Below are 21,756 nucleotides of genomic sequence, written 5' to 3'. Positions count from 1 at the left end.
TCCCCCAAAGTGTCATTTGACGCAGTTTTCGTTCCCTTTCTCAGGGAACAAGGGTTAAAGTCGTAACCCGAGACGTTTTCTTCCAGGACAACCTTGTATGTGGCTTGATTCATGCGTCCTTCACAAAGCCAAATCTGTTTCTGTCACTGCCCGATTCCAGCCTTGTTGAAGATCATCACCGATCCTTCACCAAATTTCACAGTGGATGCGAGGCACTGTGGCTTGTGAGCCTCTCCAGGTCTCCGTCTAACCATGAGATGACCAGGTGTTGGACAAAGCTGAAAACTGGGGGTGCTTCAGCAAGGTTGCAATCGGGCAAATTTGTCTTTGTGAAGGACGCATGAATCAAGCCACATACAAGGTTGTCATGGAAGAACACTTGCTTCCTTCTGCTCTGACAATGTTCCCCAACTCTGAGGATTGGTTTTTCCAGCAGGACAATGGTCCATGCCACACAGCCAGGTCAATCAAGCTGTGGATGGAGGAAGGATTTCTGAACTCTTCCTAAGTTAAAACATGAAACAACATATTGTGTTGTTTAAAAATGAATATGAACTTATTTTCTTTCCATTATTCGAGGTCTGACAACACTGCATATTTTTTTGTTATTTTGACCAGTTGTTTTCTGCATTGCAAATGCTCTAAATGATAATATTTTTATTTGGAATTTGGGAGGAATGGTTTCAGTAGTTTTTAGAATAAAACAAAAATTTAATTTTACCCAAACACATACCTATAAAAAGTAAAACCAGAGAAAATAATAATTTTGCAGTGGTCTGAACAGAAACAAGGAGTATGTATAAAAAATTTCATTAATGAAAGCCTGATGTCAAGTTTTGAAAGAATGACTAGGGGTATTACAGGTGTGGTGAGGTTGAGGCTATTTCATTGGCACATACTTGTATATGGGTCATTCTAACTCAAGAGGTCCAAAATTGTAAAGTGTGTTGCACAATTACCTTTATGTATTTGGTGTTGCAGAACCACCAGTGTTCTACTTGGTTTAACCACAGTGGCTGACTTTGAGTCATGACACACAACACATTTTAGGTATATCTCAATATGAGGTAAACCTCTATCGCAGCTCAGGATAGTTCAAACACTCTTAAAAAATACAGCACATCTGTACAAGAACTTGCACAATGTTGTTACTTAGACATTACATCCAAATTAATTGATCAAGAGTAACTTTTAGTGTCAATTTATAATGTGAGGGTTTCGATGTTTTTAGGATGGGGAAGCCTACTAAAGTATAGTGTGCAAGCAGACCATTTCAGGACTGCTTTCATGAATGTGAAAAGAAAAATTATATTTATTTTTATAAACCGTCTTTTTCTGTTAGCCAACTATCTCAATCATAACTATACATTTTCTAAATACAAACCTCTTTTTTTAATTGAAACGGAATATTGAATTTTAAAAAACTAAAATTATACAACAGTACACTGTAGATTATACACTGTAGAGAATATGCATGTCTATCCTTCACAGCATTGCTTTTATTCTCGTTAAAAATCAATATGTTGTCTTATGTTTTCAAGTTGGCTCAACTTGTTTTTATTTTTTATTTGTCTTGACAAGAAGTTTTAAGTTCAAAAGATTACCTGGTACTCATTAGATGAACTAAATTATTTAAGTTGATATTAACTGGAGTGGATTAGTTGAGTTAACTTAAAAGTGGAATGCGATAGGTTGCCTTGTTTTTTTGTTTGTTTTTTGCTCAACTATTGTATTCTAAACCAGAAATTCCAATGTAGCAAAAGGTAGATAAAGACAAACCACATTCTCTTGACTTTAGATGTACCGCTTTATTACTACATTGGTAAATAAAGGTAAATAATCATGCGATTGCTGTGTCCGTAGACTGGTGCCCGAGTCTAAGCCTAGTTCCAGGTGATTGTGAAAGGCTTTTCAATGGTGTGAGATTGTGATGTTGCATCAAACTGCAACTCCTGGACCTGAGGGAGAGGAAGAGACAGAGTTTATGATGAAGTTTATCAGACAGAATGAAAGCTAATCTACACACCCTCATGGTCAGCAGTTACTACACAAATCTGCTTTAAAGGAATATTTCACCCCAAAATGAAAATGTGCTGGAAATGTACAGGTCCTCTAAGATGTAGATGAGTTTGTTTCTTCATGGGAACAGATTTGGAGAAATGTAACATTACATTACTTGCTCAGCAATGAATCCTCTGCAGTGAATGAGACTCCAAACTGCTGATAAAACACATCACAATAATGCACAAATGATCCACACCACTCCAGTCCATCAGTTAAACTCTTGTGAAGAGAAAAGATTAAACAAATCCATCAAGACATTTTAACCTCAAACCACTGAGTCTGGCTAAAATATGGAGTCCATAATCCATAATAACGCTTCCTCCAGTGAAAAAGTCCATCACGTGTTGTCCTCTCACATCAACATCCACACACATATTTGTTTTGGACTGTTTTGGCTTGTAAATGGTACTTGATTATTCCTCTCCTGTTATTGAGTTATCCAATTATTGAGTATTCCTTTCCTGTTTCAGACCAGACTACTGTTTCATTGGAAGAAGTGTTATTACGGATTATGGACTCGTATTTTAACCAGAAGTAATGGTTTAAAGTTAAAAAGTCTTAATGATGGATTTGTTTACTCTTTTCTCTCCACAAGACACTAATGGACTGGAGTGGTGTGGATCACATGTGGATTATTGTAATGTGTTTAATCAGCAGATTCACCGCACAGGATTCATTGCTGAGCGAGTGATGTAATGCTACATGTCATTTGTATGAGTGTCTGACAGTGTGAAACTGTAGTATATGTTTCCATGAAGAGTCTGACCTGAGCGTTATATGTGAATGGCAGGTCGGCGTCAGGCTGTCCAGTCACGCTCATGGTAACACGAGTGACGGGCGCTGTTACACCCCACACCTTCACCAGACCCAGAGTCAACCTGTCAGCCTCGGCCAGACCGTCTGTGGGAACCATGCTGGTGAGAACACCCTATACAGATCAACGCACAGATGTTACACACATATCAACACACAGATGTTACACACATATAAATACACAGATGTTACACACATATATAAACACACAGATGTTACACACACAGATGTTACACACACATAAACACACATCACAGCTGTTACATACATATATAAACACACAGCTGTTACACATAAACACACAGATGTTACACACATATAAACACACAGGACAACTGTTACACACATTAACACACACAGGACAGCTGTTACACACATTAACACACAGGACAGCTATTACACACATATAAACACACAGATGTTACACACATATAAACACAGAGAACAGCTGTTACACACATACTGTATAAACACACAGCTGTTACACACATATAAACACACAGATGTTACACAAATATAAACAGATCACAGCTGTTACACACATATAAACACACAGATGTTACACAAATATAAACAGATCACAGCTGTTACACACATATAAACACATCACAGCTGTTACACACATAAACACACAGGGCAGCTGTTACACACATAAACACACAGATGTTACACACACATAAACACAGCTGTTACACACATATAAACACACAGATGTTACACACATTTAAACACACAGGACAGTTGTTACACATATAAACACACATCACAGCTGTTACACATATAAATACAAAGGACAGCTGTTACACATATAAACACACAGCTGTTACACACATATAAACACACAGGACAGCTGTTACATATAATCACACAGGAAAGCTATTACACATATAAACACACATATGTTACACATATAAACACAGGACAACTGTTACACACATAAACACTAGGGGTGACCCCGAATAGTCGAAGATTCCATGCTTCGATAGGAGGAGCCTGATTCGACTACGGATCTCATGGTCGAATCTTCGCAGAGGTGTTATGAAACGAGGATCATGCCCCTTTGGCTATATGAGGGCGCTCAATTTCACATAGAACTAGCTTTTATTTCAATACGTTAACATTCAGCCTATTATGATAATGCTGTATATAAAAATGTGCAAATAAAGAAGCTTTTAATAAATATTTTTTAACGTGCGTGAATAAATCCAAACACCCCGTGACAGATTTAAGTTTCACTTTCGATCCCTGACCGACAGAGGAGCGTCTTCGCGGCAATGATTTAAATCTTTAACAATGTCTGGGATAAGAAAATCTAAAGTGTGGATGTACATGTACACCATCAGAAAGGATATTCTCCAAGGCTGGATTTAGCATCAGGAAAACCATGATAGCACTTCTGCCGGCCAACGTTAACACGTTTCACGCATAGACTGGGTTTCACGTTAGAATGTATTTTATCCGCGCGCACAATTTGAAAAGACTCCAACGGACACAGACAGAGTGAAAGACTGGATTTGTTCTCTCGATCAGGTAGGCCTACCCAGCTAACAGGGAACGTTCCCACAACTTTCACTAACGTTCTTTAAAAGTTGTGTAAATGTTAGCACAAAACGTTAGTAAAATAATGTTTTCGGAACGTTCATACAACGTTATTAACGTTCTTGTAACGTTGAGTAAAAAACGTTCTTAGAACAATGTTCTTGGAACGTCTTTATGACGTTATTTGTGATTGATGAACGTTCTCATAACGTTGATAGAAAACGTTCTTAGAACAAGGTTCTTGGAACGTCTTTATGACGTTATTTGTGATTGATGAACGTTCTCATAACGTTGATAGAAAACGTTCTTAGAACAAGGTTTTTGGAACGTCTTTTTGACGTTATTTTTGACTTGATTAACATTCTCATAACGTTGATAGAAAACGTTCTTAGAACAAGGTTCTTGGAACGTCTTTTTGACGTTATTTGTGATTGATGAACGTTCTCATAATGTTGATAGAAAATGTTCTTAGAACAAGGTTCTTGGAACGTCTTTATGACGTTATGTTGTGATGGATGAACGTTCTCATAATGTTGATAGAAAACGTTCTTAGAACAAGGTTCTTGGAACGTCTTTATGACGTTATTTATGATTGATGAAAGTTCTCATAACGTTGATAGAAAACGTTCTTAGAACAAGGTTCTTGGAATGTCTTTTTGACGTTATTTGTGATTGATGAACGTTCTCATAATGTTGATAGAAAACGTTCTTAGAACAAGGTTCTTGGAATGTCTTTTTGACGTTATTTGTGATTGATGAACGTTCTCATAACGTTGATAGAAAACGTTCTTAGAACAAGGTTCTTGGAACGTCTTTATGACGTTATGTTGTGATGGATGAACGTTCTCATAATGTTGATAGAAAACGTTCTTAGAACAAGGTTCTTGGAACGTCTTTATGGCGTTATTTATGATTGATGAAAGTTCTCATAACGTTGATAGAAAACGTTCTTAGAACAAGGTTCTTGGAATGTCTTTTTGACGTTATTTGTGATTGATGAACGTTCTCATAATGTTGATAGAAAACGTTCTTAGAACAAGGTTCTTGGAATGTCTTTTTGACGTTATTTGTGATTGATGAACGTTCTCATAACGTTGATAGAAAACGTTCTTAGAACAAGGTTCTTGGAACGTCTTTATGACGTTATTTGTGATTGATGAACGTTCTCATAACGTTGATAGAAAACGTTCTTAGAACAAGGTTCTTGGAACGTCTTTTTGATGTTATTTTTGATTTGATTAACGTTCTCATAACGTTGATAGAAAACGTTCTTAGAACAAGGTTCTTGGAACGTCTTTTTGACGTTTTTTGTGATTGATGAACGTTCTCATAATGTTGATAGAAAATGTTCTTAGAACAAGGTTCTTGGAACGTCTTTATGACGTTATGTTGTGATGGATGAACGTTCTCATAATGTTGATAGAAAACGTTCTTAGAACAAGGTTCTTGGAACGTCTTTATGACGTTATTTATGATTGATGAAAGTTCTCATAACGTTGATAGAAAACGTTCTTAGAACAAGGTTCTTGGAACGTCTTTATGACGTTATTTATGATTGATGAAAGTTCTCATAACGTTGATAGAAAACGTTCTTAGAACAAGGTTCTTGGAATGTCTTTTTGACGTTATTTGTGATTGATGAACGTTCTCATAACGTTGATAGAAAACGTTCTTAGAACAAGGTTCTTGGAACGTCTTTATGACGTTATTTATGATTGATGAAAGTTCTCATAACGTTGATAGAAAACGTTCTTAGAACAAGGTTCTTGGAATGTCTTTTTGACGTTATTTGTGATTGATGAACGTTCTCATAACGTTGATAGAAAACGTTCTTAGAACAAGGTTCTTGGAACGTCTTTATGACGTTATTTATGATTGATGATCGTTCTCATAACGTTGATAGAAAACGTTATTAGAACAAGGTTCTTGGAACATCTTTATGACATTATGTTGTGATGGATGAACGTTCTCATAACGTTGATAGAAAACATTCTTAGAACAAGGTTCTTGGAACGTCTTTATGACGTTATTTATGATTGATGAAAGTTCTCATAATGTTGATAGAAAACGTTCTTAGAACAAGGTTTTTGGAACGTCTTTATGACATTATGTTGTGATGGATGAACGTTCTCATAACGTTGATAGAAAACGTTCTTAGAACAAGGTTCTTGGAACGTCTTTAAGACGTTATGTTGTGATGGATGAACATTATCATAATGTTGATAGAAAACATTCTTAGAACAAGGTTCTTGGAACGTCTTTTTGACGTTATTTGTGATGGATGAAAGTTCTCATAACGTTGATAGAAAACGTTCTTAGAACAAGGTTCTTGGAACGTCTTTATGACGTTATTTGTGATTGATGAAAGTTCTCATAACGTTGATAGAAAACGTTCTTAGAACAAGGTTCTTGGAACGTCTTTTTGACGTTATTTGTGATGGATGAAAGTTCTCATAACGTTGATAGAAAACGTTCTTAGAACAAGGTTCTTGGAACGTCTTTTTGACGTTATTTGTGATTGATGAAAGTTCTCATAATGTTGATAGAAAACGTTCTTAGAACAAGGTTCTTGGAACGTCTTTTTGACGTTATTTGTGATTGATGAAAGTTCTCATAATGTTGATAGGAAACGTTCTTAGAACAAGGTTCTTGGAACGTCTTTATGACGTTATGTTGTGATGGATGAAAGTTCTCATAATGTTGATAGAAAACGTTCTTAGAACAAGGTTCTTGGAACATCTTTTTGACGTTATTTGTGATTGATGAAAGTTCTCATAATGTTGATAGAAAACGTTCTTAGAACAAGGTTCTTGGAACGTCTTTTTGACGTTATTTGTGATTGATGAAAGTTCTCATAATGTTGATAGAAAACATTCTTAGAACAAGGTTCTTGGAACGTCTTTTTGACGTTATTTGTGATTGATGAAAGTTCTCATAATGTTGATAGGAAACGTTCTTAGAACAAGGTTCTTGGAACGTCTTTATGACGTTATGTTGTGATGGATGAACGTTCTCATAATGTTGATAGAAAACGTTCTTAGAACAAGGTTCTTGGAACATCTTTTTGACGTTATTTGTGATTGATGAAAGTTCTCATAATGTTGATAGAAAACGTTCTTAGAACAAGGTTCTTGGAACGTCTTTTTGACGTTATTTGTGATTGATGAACGTTCTCATAACGTTGTTAGAAAACATTCTTAGAACAAGGTTCTTGGAACGTCTTTTTGACGTTATTTGTGATTGATGAACGTTCTCATAACGTTGTTAGAAAACATTCTTAGAACAAGGTTCTTGGAACGTCTTTTTGACGTTATGTTGTGATGGATGAACGTTCTCATAATGTTGATAGAAAACGTTCTTAGAACAAGGTTCTTGGAACGTTTTTTTGACATTATTTGTGATTGATGAAAGTTCTCATAACGTTGATAGAAAACGTTCTTAGAACAAGGTTCTTGGAACGTCTTTTTGACGTTATATTGTGATGGATGAACATTCTCATAATGTTGATAGAAAACGTTCTTAGAACAAGGTTCTTGGAACGTCTTTTTGACGTTATATTGTGATGGATGAACATTCTCATAACGTTGATAGAAAACGCTCTTAGAACAAGGTTCTTGGAACGTCTTTATGACGTTATTTGTGATGGATGAACATTCTCATAATGTTGATAGAAAACGTTCTTAGAACAAAGTTCTTGGAACATCTTTTTGACATTATTTGTGATTGATGAAAGTTCTCATAACGTTGATAGAAAACGTTCTTAGAACAAGGTTCTTGGAACGTCTTTATGACGTTATTTGTGATTGATGAAAGTTCTCATAACGTTGATAGAAAACGTTCTTAGAACAACATTCTCAGAACGTCCTTATAATGTTATTAGTATTTTCTGAATGTTATATTTAGGCTATCATAGGCTATCATAGGCTATCATATTTTGAGTGTTTTTAGTAATTGTTGTTTTGGTGTGTTTGAGTGCTCATTGATGTTACAATTACACAGCAAAAGTTCAGTGACATTTTTATTTGTGAATGGTAGAAAGCAAGTACTGATCCTGAAATAATGACATAAATAAAGGTAAAAAATTGAACTACATGATGCAGGGAGCAGACTACACAGTGAACTCAGAGAAAACGCTACGCTTGAGTAAAAACAGTTTGTGAATAGGCTACTACAAATGATGCCCATGAAAGAGATTGTGAATGCATTGAATAGGATATGTTTTGTTGGTTAATAGCATGCTACTATTACACAGTAGTGATAATGTTAAGCACCAGAATGAAATAAAATATTCAGAAGTTAACAGCATAGCTGACTTACAGATTCAGTTAACATCCACTAATGAGTAAGCGTGATGATTCAGGGAGCTGGCTACACAGTGAACTCAGAGGAAACGCTACCCTTGAGCAAACAGTGTGTGAATAGCTACTACAAATGATGGGAAAGTGCCCGTGCAAAATCAGTTTTTGTGTGTGTTTTTAATAATTGTTGTTTTGGTGTGTTTGAGTGCTCATTGTTACAATTACACAGCAAAAGTTCAGTGACATTTTTATTTATGCATGGAAGAAAGCACCAAGTAAAATTTGACTATATACGATTCAGGGAGCAGGCTACAGTGAACTCTGAGAAAAGCTGTGAATAAAATACAATATTCAGAAGTAAACAGTGTAGCTGACAGAGTGTTTATGCCAGAATGTTAATTTTTAGACAATTACCTTCTTTTACCGATATATTTAACAATATCTTTTGCATTTCTAATCCAAACAACGTCAAACTTTACACTGACTGCACTTACTTGTGCCCGTAGCAAAAAACCTGTCAAGTTTGAAAATGTTGTTAACAGACAGACAGACAGACCTTCCTATAATTTGGATAGATGTACAGATAGATAGATATGCTATTCAAATATGTGAAGCACTGTTAAATATATTGAAATACATTTTGAAAATATATTATTTCAAAAATACATTGAACATAAACCTTTTAAATTGTTCCTCATGTTACATCTTTAAATATGTGTACATATTGTGTATATTTCACAAAATATATTCATGCCTTTTATCATGTTTAGTTTTTAATAAATGTTTTTGCAATTTTATTTCTACACCACGTTAACCATTTATAAAGCTATATAATATATTACATTATATTATAATATATAACTATATATAGCTTATTAACCTATTATATAAATGATTTTGTAAACATTGTTTTACACTCATACTTCATATACTCATTCCGTTTACAGTTTGGTGATGGCCACTAGCCATACACTTAATAATGTTAACCTCACATTTCAGGATATTTTATATGATTATCAAATAATTCCCTCCATCAATTCTTCTTTTATATTAAATGCTGCGTGAGCGTGACTTCTACGTCTTTTAATTAGCGCGCGCACTCGAGTTGGATTTGAACCAGATTTGAACTGGAGTTACCATGGAAACGGGCGGGGAGCTCAACTGACGACCACACCACAGTCTATGCTGACGACAAGCAGCAACTCCGTCTCTCACTGTTGTCTCTTCGCTAATTTCAGGTAAGTTTAGTGACAAAATTAAACAAATTGTACATAAAAATGTTTCTGACACATTCTTTCATGTAAATGATACGCTTCCGTTGAATATTTACTTTATAGAAATGGTTTTAGTGTCTTCGGGAAAAGTCCGTTAGCATCTCAACTTTTAGGCTAACGTCAAGGTAAGTTAAGGTTAGGTTGATTAGACTTTAGCTGCTAAGTTTAGGCTTTAGGCTTTTAATCAGAGGTTTTGTAAAGGTTTTGCTGGCATTTTTTCAATGTGAATGGAAGTAACGTTAAACTAAATTATCTTAAAAGTAATTAACTTAAAAGTATTCACTGGACCGTTAATTCATAGTTTTCACGTGACGGAATGCCCACCTGGAGGGCAAATTGGGGTTTTATAATGCCATTTATCCCTAGTTAACATGCAACCGTTTCAAGTCAAGTTTCAAGTCAGTTGAATCACCGTTTTATATTATTAATGTGCTCTTTTAATTTAAGCATACAGCCGCACACACACACATACGTTACACACAGATTAATAACCTTACTTAAAAAAAAAAGATATATTCCTGGACAAGCTACTTTTTTTTTTTTTACAAGTGTATGAACGATTTATTTGTCCAAAGGACAAGTAACTTACAAGACCAGGGTTAATGCTAAGCCCTGTGGCCAGTTGCATAAACTGTTAAGACTAGTCTTACAAGTTAGTCATCCAATTTTATTCTTTAAAACTGTTAATAACTTTTTAAAGTCAGTAACATAATAGATTGGTCTAATTTGACACCGAACAGTAAGACTGATTATTACCCCTAATTAACTTCTAGTTGATCATACTAGTTCTTAAGACACAGTCTTAACATAGTGGTTATGTTTATGCAACTGACCCCTGGTTTATACATTTTTATAATTTTATTATAATAACGTTAGCTTCAGAAGACCTTTCTCAATGCTGCTATTGTCATACAATGAAAGTATTATATTCCTACTTCCATATAGTATGGCAAATTAGTACAAATTAGAAAAGTTTAGCAGGTACAGAATTTTGATGCACGTTATCTTATTTTCCCCTCAATGATAGTTTTCATTTTCAGGTGTAGCTAATCCTTTACAATGTGTTATTGAACCTTTCCATTGTATAACATTTGTAAGCTACATTTTAATCTTGTGTGGTTTAATATTTATAGGACTCAAAGCACAGCCTAAATAACTTAAGGGTTAACATTTATTGAGTAGTCACAATGTTGTTATTAAATGTTTATGAAACAATAAATCACCATTAGTAACATCAGTCAATCTGTTCACTTTATAGACGGGGCATGAAGAGACTGGACCACAGCATGAAGAGACTGGACCACAGTGCTAGTTTGGCACCCCCACACTACTTATATTTAAGGGTTAGTTCACCCAAAAATGTATATTCTGTCAGTAATTATACACCCTCATGTTGTTCCAACCCCTTAAAGGATTAGTTCACCCCTAAATGTAAATTTCCTAATAATTTACTCACCCCAATGCCTTCCAAGATATCTATGTCTTTCTATCCTCAGTGGGAGAGAAATTATGTTTTTCGAGGAAAACATTTCTGGATTTTTCTTCTAACAACAGACTTCATTGGTTACCATCGTTTTTAAGTCCAAATCAATGCAGTTTCAAAAGTCTTTTTAGTGTTTAAACGGGCTGTACGCGATCACAGCTGAAGAAGAGGTTGTTATCTAGCGAAACGATAGGGCGTTTTCAATTTTTTTTTATAATTTATAGACTTTTTACCTTCAATAGTTCGGATTGAGATGATCAACAAACGGACAGGGAACTACGTCATCACGTTGAAAGGTCACGCCGGCAATACTATTTGAACTACTTTTCATATTCAGCAGAATGTTATTCATATACTATTCATATTCAGTGAATACTATTACTATATATAATTGCAAACAATACTATTTGAACTATCCTCCTACGTACGGTCGCATTGTAAACAGTGGGGCGATACTAGGGGTGCACCGATCCGATATTAGGATCGGATATCGGCCGCGATACTGATAAAATAGCTGGATCGGGGATCGGAAAAAATAACAGATCCACGGGCCGATCCAGGTTTTTTTTTTCTTTTTTTCTCGTCGTCGCAGCAGAACCTACGTCATTCGTCAGCTTCACGCGTGTCGCATGCTAGAAGCAACATGGAGCGAGCCAGAGGCCGTTTCTCAATACCAAGTACGCAAACTTCGGACTTGCGTCCTCCTTGGTAGTTCGGACTTGCCAAGTTCGACTCAGGAGAACGAACTCCCGAGGACGAGAGGACGCGAGTCCGGTTATTCTGCAAATGGAACAGCGGTGTACTTGATCGCGTCACTCAGCTCGCTCTGGCTACTCCGGTAATCCCTTTATGTATATTTTAGCCAACAATAAAACGAAGTATGTTATACAACACCACTCTGCCTCTTTTCATTTAAAAAAAAAAACTTAAACATATTAATGGCCACATAAATGTGGTTCAGGCAAACGCGTACATTGATTATCTTTACTGCATATTAACAACACGAAATATAAAACACAACCCTGCTTCTTTTTGTTTTCATTTTAAAAAATATGAAACATAATGATCATTAAAACTGACATTTAAATTTGCCATTGCTGATTAAGTGAGCATTCAGGTCATGTTTGTGATGGTGGTGTGACACGTTTGACCAATACACAGTTTTTTTGTTTCCACCGCTACATTTTTTTTTTTTTTTTTTGACATTTATTTAAAGAAGTTTGATTATATTCTATTTTCGATTACATTTATTTAAAGAAGTTTGATTATATTCTATTTTCGATTTTGAATGCACAATTGTTTTTTAAATAAATAAGAATACAACACATTACATACATCTGTTATTTTGTCTTAGTTATGTTTAGTTAGTAAAGTCTGGTGCCTTTAGTCTCTTCAAGGAAGGTATTTGTGGAAGGTATACAGTTTATTATTAATTCAACTATAGTATCGGATCGGTATCGGGTATCGACAGATACACAAAGCCCAGGTATCGGTATCGGGACTGAAAAAGTCGGATCGGTGCACCCCTAGGCGATACTTCTGCCGGTGCCGGCGTGACCTTTCAACGTGATGACGTAGTTCCCTGTCCGTTTGTTGATCAGCTCAATCCGAACTATTGAAGGTAAAAAGTCTATAAATTATAAAAAAAAATTGAAAACGCCCAATCGTTTCGCTAGATAACAACCTCTTCTTCAGCTGTGATCGCGTACAGCCCGTTTAAACACTTCAAAGACTTTTGAAACTGCATTGATTTGGACTTAAAAACGATGGTCACCAATGAAGTTTGTTGTTAGAAGAAAAATCCAGAAATGTTTTCCTCGAAAAACATAATTTCTCTCCCACTGAGGATAGAAAGACATAGATATCTTGGAAGGCATTGGGGTGAGTAAATTATTGGGAAATTTTCATTTAGGGGTGAACTAATCCTTTTAAAGGATAATTCCGGTATTTAGCACTTTTGAGTCTCTTTTCTGGTTTGTTTTGGATGAACTAGAGTGGTGGACACAGAAATGTTGACGATGGGTCCTGTCTCGACTTTTTGACTCGTTTAGAATCGCCTTTGTCCGCTTCAGAGTGGCTGGCTACGGGCATGCACGAACATGTCCTTAAAACAACCTTTAACGTTAGTTTTCAAAACTGTGCAACTCACAGAGTGGTGTTCGTTGATGATTAAAAACAAATATATCGGCACAATGTATGATTTCAATCCGTGTTATTTGCTATAGTGGAACTATTTATTCAGATAACTCACAACTGCGTATAAACTTCCGCTCGATATTTGAGTCTGAAGCACAGTAATATCAACGAGCAATGAGTCCTCCAACAGAAATCAATGGGATTTTACAAAATGTCAAATAAAACACGACAGAAACTGTATTTCGCTACGCTACTTGTTTTGGAACATCAACGAACACCACTAGCCACTCGGTGAGTTGCACAGTTTTGGAAACGAGCGTTGAGGGTTGTTTTAAGGACATGTTCGTGCATGCCGGTAGCCAGCGACTCTGAAGCTGTCAAAGGCGATTTGTCCACCACTCTAGTTCATCCAAAACAAACCAGAAAAGAGACTCAAAGTGCTAAATACTGGAATTATCCCTTAAAGGGATAGCTCACTTTGAAACTAAATTTTGGTATGTTTTAGCTTACCTCAAGGCCATCCAAGATGTAGGTGTCTTTTTTTCCGCAGTAGTTTGAATTTTTATATTTTTAGGTCAAACCGTTCTTGTCTGATAGTCCTATGAATGCAGGTCTGTGGTCACTGTCTCAAAGAGCATGCACAGAGTCCAAATTAAACAATTTCCCATCGTCCAAATTAAACAATTTCCCATCGTTCAAATTAAACAATTCCCCATCGTCCAAATTAAACAATTCCCCATTGTAAGTACACATTGATGGCCTAAGACACGAAACGAGCGGTTTGTGTGAGAAAACGACCAGTATTTCTATCGTTTTTAACTCTTGTACACAGCCACGTCCAAGTGATCTGAGGGCATAGATGTATATATACTAGAATAGATGTTGCCTTGCCTACGGCATTCGTTCCAATGAACTGCCGTAGCCAAGGCGACATCTAGTGTATATATTTATGCACCAGTCTGCGCACACGTCACACACCAGGATGCGCTCCTGCCCTCAGATCACTTGGATGTGGCTGTGTATTAGAGGTAAAAAACGATATAAATACTGGTCGTTTTCTCACACAAACCGCTCGTTTCGTGTCTTAGGCCATCAATGTGTACTTACGATGGGGAATTGTTTAATTTGGACGATGTTTTAATTTGGACTCTGTGCATGCTCTTTGAGACAGTAACCATAGACCTGCATGATATGACTGACAGACAAGAACGGTTTGACCTAAAAATATCAAAATTGAAACTACTGCGGAAACAAAGACACCTACATCTTGGATGCCCTTGAGGTAAGCTAAAACATACCAAAATTGAATCTTAGTCAAGACATTGTTAAAATAGTCCAAGTGACTGGCTCAACCTTAAATTCATCAAGCGACAACAATCAATTTTGTGTGCAAAAATAACAACTTTATTCAACTATTAATTTTTTTATTTGTGGGCCTCTGAGTGAGTTCACAAAAGTGCCGCACTACATCCGAGACCCATCTGCGTCATCTTCTCAGTTCTCGCTGCTCTTGTGAACTCTAGGGCTGGGACGATACAACTATCTCCCGATTCGATACTATCACGATAGGGATCTTCGCCGTGACGTCACGACGCGGTTACATGCGCTCTGGTTGGCAGAAGAAAAGTAATAGCCGCTTGCTGCGCAGCGCAAACACAGAACAAAAATGGTTGTATCGTGCTGTGTGATCAGCAAGATTGGTTACTGTACTGTGTGTATCATCTGTGTACATATCCTTATAAATTAAGGGCAAATTATTGTATTTTCATACATTTTTACGTATGTTAACCAATGTTATATACAGGGCCTGAAGTTAACTTTTTTGACTTTTTACCAGACAGGTTTTTTTTTTTTTTTTTGGCCTCATAAAAGGTGAAAAAAAGGAATTGCACAAACATTTGTTCTTTAACTTGTAAGAATACACATTTAAGTGCTGTCAAGTTATTAACGAGATCCATAAGTAATAATAACTCTTAGAATACAGATATAGACCTAGTGCAGCTCGTATGTAAACAAATTACACGTGGCTGTGTTGATGGCTGGGCAGCTGTTAGTTACAGCGTTCAGGAACCGTTAAGCAGAACTAAATTAATATTGTTATTACTGGTGAAGTTACCGGGTAGGCTACCGGACATTTTCTCACCGGTTCCCAACTCCCAACATCTGTGCAACTGTCATTGTACTGTCAGCATTGCATGATCTCATCTCATCTCATCTCACCAACGTAGTCAGAGAAGGGCCTCATCTTTCTCTCCGATCACATACACGTTCCGAAACACTCAAACTGCACTGCTTTCACAGATGCTTTTTTTACTCCAGTAATGTGCCGCCAGATTTTTTAGCTGTAAATCCAACGAAATTGCTGACTTCGTTTAAATGTCAAAGAACAACAAAAAATTCTCACTCAGGTGATATGGATCAGGCAGAGAACATGAACCCTGGTTATATAAAAGCTTAATTATATCTCTTTTTAGCTTCTTCGGACAAATAATTAACATATGCTGACAAAACACAGGTAGACTGCTGCGACATGCGACATGTTTTGGTTCTTTCTGCCAACCAGTTCGCGCCCACGCCCATATCGTGACGTCACATTTGACTCCGGCGAACATCCCTATAGGTGCTGATACTGCTGGTATTATGATTTTGTCTTTTCGTAACGATTTTTTACTGCACGAATCGTAACTACCACAATGTTAACAGAAAATAAACAAAGTTAATAAAAGGCTGATTTGACGTTTACTTGTCTGACAGGACAGCGGTTTCTGTGTTTGCCTAGCAACAAAAAACGCAGTTCACTGCTCGTTCTGTGTGATTGGGGCAGTGCTGTGCGCCTCGCGTTTTCGAACCGGAAAAACGCGTTAGGTGTGATTGGGGCTTTACTCTATTTTGATCGCTATCATAAACATCAGTGTTTATATTTGAAATTTTAACTTTTATCCTAGTACTTCTATGATAATTTTAACTATTGTATCACAGAAATAATGATACTATGAGGTTGAAAAGACTGTTTGTGAAGCTGTTTCATGACGACTCTGAGTCAGCACAGCTTTAAATGTTGCGATGTGATTTTGTCAAAGGTTTAATAGACAGACAAAATGGAAGCAGATTGCGTGGGTGTTTGAATCGAGATCACATTTTTTTAAAGATGAATCGTGCAGCTCTATTGTCTTATCTCTCTCCCAGTATATGAGTAGCGCGAGGGCTTTTCAATGCATTCAATCTCACGTCGCTTTTACGCATCCACTTGAAAGGGATATTACGTTACTCGACACTCAAAATTTAACAACACATTTCATCCTTTGTTGGAACGAAAGTGACTTACTTCGGTCAACCTCATCTATAAGCAAGGACAAAAATAAAGCAATTTAATTTGAATTAATATCGATTCTGTAATAAAATTTTTTTTTTAAGATCGTTTAAAAAAAAAAACAACGCGATACCTAGGTGAATCGATTTTTTTCTCCCAGCACTAGTGAAGTCACTCAGAGGCCCATACGGGAGAAAATTAATAGTTGAATAAAGTCTTTATTTTTTATTTTTTTTGTGTGTACAAAAATTGTTGTCGTCGCTTGATAAACTCGCCAGAATAAAATTGCCTAGAAGCCTATGGAGGAGTGAGCCAGCTCTCATATTTCATCAAAAATATCTTAATTTGTGTTCTGAAGATGAACGGGAGTCTTACGTGGTTGGAATAACATGAGGGTGAGTAATTACAGACAGATTTTTTTGGTGAACTAACCCTTAAACACCGTTTTCATTTCATTTAAATGTTTATATGAAAATATTTGTTGTTGTTTTTTTAAGCTATAATGTAGCGTTTAAAATGTATGATAATCATATGAAATTTTCTGCTTTTTGATATACTGTAAAAGTGTGCACTTATAATTCACATGGTTGTGTTAATAAAAAAATAAAGTTGGACGAATAGTGCAGAATTTTTTTTCTAACCTTAAAATAACATTTTAACTTGAAAGAAAGTGGACATTTTATCGTTCTTTGAATGTTGTATTGATAATAACATTTTGGGGGAAAGAACGTTGCAGGAACGTTATGCTTACCTTAAGATGATGTTCCAGCAACGTTATGCCAATGTTCCAGCAATGTTATGCTAACCTTAAGATAACGTTGCATGAACGTAATGCTAACCTTAAGATGATGTTCCAGCAACGTTATGCCAATGTTCCAGCAATGTTATGCTAACCTTAAGATAACGTTGCATGAACGTAATGCTAACCTTAAGATAATGTTCCATGAACGTTATGCTAACCTTAAGAATGTTCCAGCAATGTTGTGATAACGTTCCGGCAACGTTATGCTAACCTTAAGATAACGTTCCAGCAACATTATGCAAACATTAAGATAACGTTCCAGCAACGTTATGCAAACCTTAAGATAATGTTCCAGCAATGTTGTGCTAACGTTCCAGAAATGTTATGCTAACCTTAAGATAACGTTCCAACAACGTTATGCAAACCTTAAGATAATGTTCCAGCAATGTTGTGCTAACATTCCAGCAACGTTATGCTAACCTTAAGATAACATTCCAGCAACGTTATGCAAACCTTAAGATAACGTTCCAGCAACGTTATGCAAACCTTAAGATAATGTTCCAGCAACATTATGCAAACCTTAAGATAACGTTCCAGCAATGTTATGCTAACCTTAAGATAACGTTCCAGCAACGTTATGCAAACCTTAAGATAATGTTCCAGCAATGTTGTGCTAACATTCCAGCAACGTTATGCTAACCTTGAGATAACATTCCAGCAACGTTATGCAAACCTTAAGATAACGTTCCAGCAACGTTAAGCAAACCTTAAGATAACGTTCCAGCAACGTTATGCTAACCTTAAGATAACGTTCCAGCAACGTTATGCAAACCTTTAGATAATGTTCCAGCAACGTTGTGCTAACGTTCCAGCAACGTTATGCTAACCTTAAGATAATGTTCCAGAAACATTTTGCAAACCTTAAGACAATGTTCCAGCAACGTTATGCTAACGTTCCGGCAACGTTATGCTAACCTTAAGATAACGTTCCAGCAACATTATGCTAACGTTCCAGCAATGTTTTTTCTAACATTAAGATACCATTCCAGCAACGTTTCGCAAACTGGACATTTCAACATTTTTAGAACGTTTCAAGTCAACGTTCCCACAACGTTCTTAGCAAACCTTAAGACAATGTTCCAGCAACGTTATGCTAACGTTCTGGCAACGTTATGCTAACCTTAAGATAACGTTCCAGCAACATTATGCTAACGTTCCGGCAATGTTTTTTCTAACATTAAGATACCATTCCAGCAACGTTTCGCAAACTGGACATTTCAACATTTTTAGAACGTTTCAAGTCAACGTTCCCACAACGTTCTTAGGACATATTTTTGTTAGCTGGGTATACGGGTAGTGATTTCAAAACTTTTCAGCCGGTCCTATTTTCATTTCTGGATGCTGTGAACATTTTTAGCTAAAAAGACTGCCTCAGTTTAGCATTTATTGTTGTTTCTGTAGTTAAAAAGACAAAGTTGAAAATTCTGGCTACTATCGTTATTTTAATAATTTCTTTATTTTTATTTTATTTATTAATCTGTCAGGGTTATCTAATCTAACTATTTGTGGCTTGTGTTTTGAATATATATTCCCCTGCACTTTAGGCATTTTGCACACATTTGCTCCTCATCTTGTGGATCAATCTGATTTATTTCGTTTTGTATTTTTATTTATTAGAAAGGTATAGGCCTATTCTGTTCTAATTTAATTTTAGTAAATTAATTGTTTATTTTTTTGGTGCATCGATGTTGTGCTGTAGGCTGGCCTGCTGCTCGCACAGGTAATTTAGCCGATTTAATTTGATTTGCATGTGAAATGCAAATCCTGTCTGCAGTGTGGCCTTTTTGGAGTTATGTTATTTCTTAGTTTTACTGATCCAAAATGTTTTTATACATTTTCTTCTATATCTTTGTGTGATTTTCTGTACATCGCGGCTTTGAAACGTTAAAGCCCCGCCCCCATACACATGATTCGACTATTAGTCGACTATAGGCAAGACATGACGATTCTGATTCGACTATGAAAATCCATAGTCGGGGACAGCCCTAATAAACACACAGGACAGCTGTTACACACGTTACACACTTGGATTCCCTATTGGATTTAATGAACACAATCCAAATAAATCTGAAAGAACTGCACACATAGCTTTCTTCTAAACAAATGAACGTACCGAAGATGCAGTGAAAGTTGTCAAGAGGAAACGCTTGTTCTGAACAGTATCTGTAAGGAGAAAGAAGCAAAAAAAGGGTTTTAGGATGATGTACAAACTAAAATAAAGATACATATTCAGAACCCCCCCCCCCCCCACACACACACACACACACACACTCTATCACTCACTCACTCACAAATATAACTCACCAATTCCCTCTCCGTCATCCCAGAACAAGGATCCATGTGCTGAACCTCCATCATCAAGAGCAACAAGAAGACCCAGAGGATTCAGACGACTACAAAAAAAAAAAAAAACACAAAACACAAAACAAAACAGTGAACATTACATTAGTGCTGTGACATCACAAGAATAAACATATTAACACCAAGATTTACATATTAAACTGTCCTTTTGTCTCCTATAATAGGTTCACATGCAACATCTCAGTGTCTGAAACGCTTCAATCAAGGATTCAGTCTCTAAACCACGCCTCTCTGACAGCTGCTCTGCTCTGATTGGTCAGATGGCCCAGTCTGCTGTGATTGGTCAGAAACCAAATGCTCATTATCATATCTGAATCTCAGCTCTTGATACACAGTGATATAAACAGAAATGAAAACAGCTTCTTCTCGACATGAACAACACAAACCAAACTCTTCCAGTCTCAGATACACAACAGTGTTTGAGGGCGGGGCAAAGAGACGCTGTTCAGCCAATGAAGATCACAGATGGCATTATGCAAATGAGTTGGAAGTAAGACTGGAATTACTGACGACTCGCTTCATGCAGTTCAGAATCGCTTCTTTCTTTCAGGAGACAAAAACTCCTTTTATCTGCACTTTGATCTTTAAACTTTGCAGACATTTTACATTCACAAACAGCTCTATTACACACTGCATGAGAGGGAATATCTGAAAAAGCATAATATGGGTTCTTTAATACTTATTCAGTGATCAGAAACTTGGTAATCTTGATAAACAACAATATGACCTCTTGAAGACACAGAGAGAGTGGAATATGGATATGAAAAAGAAAATGGACTGTTTGTCTAGCAAGAAACCTTTTGAAAGTGGAAAATAAAATCCTATGCAACTCTAGAGAAATGTCAGAAGTCTTAATAAAGATGGCGGGCAGCTTCTTGACCTGTAGTGTGTGTTGCTCTCTGCTTTCTGCCAGGGCAGGATGTGTCCTCCTCTCACGTGCAGGTTAATTTTCCATAATGGTGTTTCCATATCCACAAACTGTCCTCGCACTCCAACAACTTCACCCTGGTGGATCAATCACACACCAGCAGAAAAGAGAGTGCATTATGACTGATCTTTCATTGACATGTTACAGAAATCCGGCATGCTTGCTGATGAAATGCTTACCGTGTGGTAATCGTACCAGCGAGCGTTTGGCACATAGCCCCTGACCACAGTAACACCCTTCACAAAACAAAACCAATGGGACAGCAATTAACAACTACACAAACAACACATGTGTGTCAGTACAGGGGCATCATTTAAGTTTATGTGAGCAACCTCAAACTCATAAATGACTAATGGAGACTCGGACTTGTAGCATTAACACAGTGGAGTTGTGTTTGTGTGTGTGAACACAGTGGAGTTGTGTTTGTGTAGCGTGAACACAGTGGAGTTGTGTTTGTGTGTGTGAACACAGTGGAGTTGTGTTTGTGTGTGTGAACAGTGGAGTTGTGTTTGTGTGTGTGAACACAGTGGAGTTGTGTTTGTGTAGCGTGAACACAGTGGAGTTGTGTTTGTGTAGCGTGAACACAGTGGAGTTGTGTTTGTGTGTGTGAACAGTGGAGTTGTGTTTGTGTGTGTGAACACAGTGGAGTTGTGTTTGTGTAGCGTGACCACAGTGGAGTTGTGTTTGTATAGCGTGAACACAGTGGAGTTGTGTTTGTGTAGCGTGAACACAGTGGAGTTGTGTTTGT

The 21,756-nt window shown here is 36.7% G+C and overlaps 1 protein-coding gene across 1 annotated transcript in view; it reads right to left on the bottom strand.

Moving 5' to 3' along the window:
• Positions 1-1,783: 1,783 nt before the first annotated feature.
• Positions 1,784-21,756, bottom strand: part of LOC311306622 (sucrase-isomaltase, intestinal-like) — a 34,041-nt gene continuing 14,068 nt past the window's right edge. The window contains exons 21-26 of the mRNA XM_084435135.1: positions 21,188-21,244; positions 20,961-21,085; positions 20,024-20,112; positions 19,833-19,882; positions 2,831-2,992; positions 1,784-1,958 (exon numbers count right to left, since the gene is read on the bottom strand). Coding sequence (XP_084291261.1) covers positions 1,884-1,958; positions 2,831-2,992; positions 19,833-19,882; positions 20,024-20,112; positions 20,961-21,085; positions 21,188-21,244 — 558 coding nt within the window. The 3' untranslated portion in view covers positions 1,784-1,883. The remainder of the gene's footprint in view (positions 1,959-2,830; positions 2,993-19,832; positions 19,883-20,023; positions 20,113-20,960; positions 21,086-21,187; positions 21,245-21,756) is intronic.

Source organism: Rutilus rutilus (assembly GCF_951802725.1).
Source record: "Rutilus rutilus genome assembly, chromosome: 1".
NCBI classification, from domain to species: domain Eukaryota; kingdom Metazoa; phylum Chordata; class Actinopteri; order Cypriniformes; family Leuciscidae; genus Rutilus; species Rutilus rutilus.
The sequence above is the reverse complement of the archived record's forward strand: the minus strand, read 5'-3'. Positions and strand labels throughout refer to the sequence as shown.